General features: G+C 49.3%; 1 protein-coding gene across 1 annotated transcript in view; it reads left to right on the top strand.

Annotated features, from left to right (window-relative positions):
- Positions 1 to 204: 204 nt before the first annotated feature.
- LOC107184184 (putative uncharacterized zinc finger protein 814) overlaps positions 205 to 1,812 on the top strand; it is a 9,720-nt gene continuing 8,112 nt past the window's right edge. Inside the window, 1 exon segment of the mRNA XM_015568238.1 lies at positions 205 to 252. Within this exon segment, the coding sequence (XP_015423724.1) occupies positions 205 to 252 (48 nt within the window).

The following is a 1,812-nucleotide window of genomic DNA, read 5'->3' as shown; positions in this document are numbered from 1 at the left end:
GGGGGTCCCTCGTGGGGTCGCCGAGCCTCACCCCGCGTCCGTGCGACGGGGATGACGACCCCCCGTTTTTTGTTTTTGTTTTTTTTGCCTTTTTTCAAATTCCCGTCAGCTTCACCCCAGCGGGTCCGGCAGAATCTGAAAAGACGCCCGCCTAGAGCAGTACAGCAGACGCCCCGCCCCTTATGCGGACGTCACGCGGAGAGGATGACGTTCTGGTTTGTCATTGGCTCCACCTGGCGCATGAGCTTCTGGGTAATGTAGTTCCAAGCGCTCCAGGACTTGCAAGGGACTTCTGCAGGCTGGTAGGGTAGGTTTGCAATTGGACAAGCCTGTAAAAGTACTGTTTCTATTACTGTATCTTTTAAAAATATATTTTATTGATTTTTTACAGAGAGGAAGGGAGAGGGACAGAGAGTTAGAAACATCGATGAGAGAGAAACATCGATCAGCTGCCTCCTGCACACCCCCTACTGGGGATGTGCCCGCAACCAATGTACATGCCCTTGACCTGAATCGAACCCGGGACCCTTCAGGCCACATGCTGACGCTCTATCCACTGAGCCAAACCGGTTATATATATATGTATATGTATGTATATATATATTTGTTAAATATATTTTTATTGAATTTTTTAAATAGAGGATGGGAGAGGGATAAAGAGCTAGAAACATGAGAGGGACACATCGATCAGCTGCCTCCTTCACACCCCCAACTGGGTATGTGCCCGCAACCCGGGTACATGCCCTTGATCAGAATCAAACCTGGGACCTTTCAGTCTGCAGGCTGACACTCTACCCACTGAGACGAACCGGTTTGGGCTTAATATATTTTTTTATTGATTTCAGAGAGGAAGGGAGAGGGAGATTGAGATAGAAACATCAATGATGAGAGAGAATCATTGATTGGCTGCCTCCTGCATGCCCCCTACTGGAGATGAATCTGCAACCAGGGCATGTGCCCTTGACCAGAATCAAACCTGGGACCCTTCAGTCTGCAGGCTGCCCCTCTATCCACTGAGCCAAAGGCTAGGGCTTATCATTGTTCTGTTCAAAGGGTAGAAAAGCGATGAAGAAGTACGAAACATCTCAGCATTCATGTCAGTAATTGCATGAATTCATGTAATTCATGGGAATCACGAGTCACCTCCCCATTCTTTCCACATTGTTACTGTAAATGCAGACTCTGACTAATAAAATATATTTTTTAAAAAATAATTTTTTTTTAAAAAAGTAAGATAGTATTGGGCATTCTGACATTGCCATAACCATGAACAAAGCCCCTCTCGGGAGTTGGGAACAACGCATTTGCAGGATTCCCCCTCCCCACTTAGGAATTCCTCCTAGTTACAGCGTTTCTCAACCTTCTGGCCCTTTAAAGACAGTTCCTCATGTTGTGCTGACCCCCAGTGATAAAATTATTTTCGTTGCTACTTCATCACTCTCATGTTGCTACTGTGATGAATCGTCATGTAAATAACTGATATGCAGGATAGTCTTAGGCGACCCCTGTGAAAGGGCCGTTAAAACGCCACAGGGGTCGCGACCCACAGGTTGAGAACCGCTGTCCTAATAGGCCCACTGCCGAATTCCTCCCCGCCGCCTCCAGAGCCTGGGAACTACATTACCCAGAAGGCGCAGCGCCCACATGAGCCAATGACCGAGCAGGACGTTGCCTTGCTGGGGGCTAAACCTGCGGGGTCCTCCTCGCGGGAGTCTTTTCCAGCTTCACTTGGGAGGGAGCCGGGAAGGCGAGGAGGAGCCGGTGTCCCCGCCTCACAGACGCGGGTGTGGGGCTCGGCGACCCGTGACGGAC

The sequence above is a fragment of the Myotis davidii genome, unplaced genomic scaffold (assembly GCF_000327345.1).
Source record: "Myotis davidii unplaced genomic scaffold, ASM32734v1 scaffold1205, whole genome shotgun sequence".
Classification (NCBI taxonomy): domain Eukaryota; kingdom Metazoa; phylum Chordata; class Mammalia; order Chiroptera; family Vespertilionidae; genus Myotis; species Myotis davidii.
The sequence above is the reverse complement of the archived record's forward strand: the minus strand, read 5'-3'. Positions and strand labels throughout refer to the sequence as shown.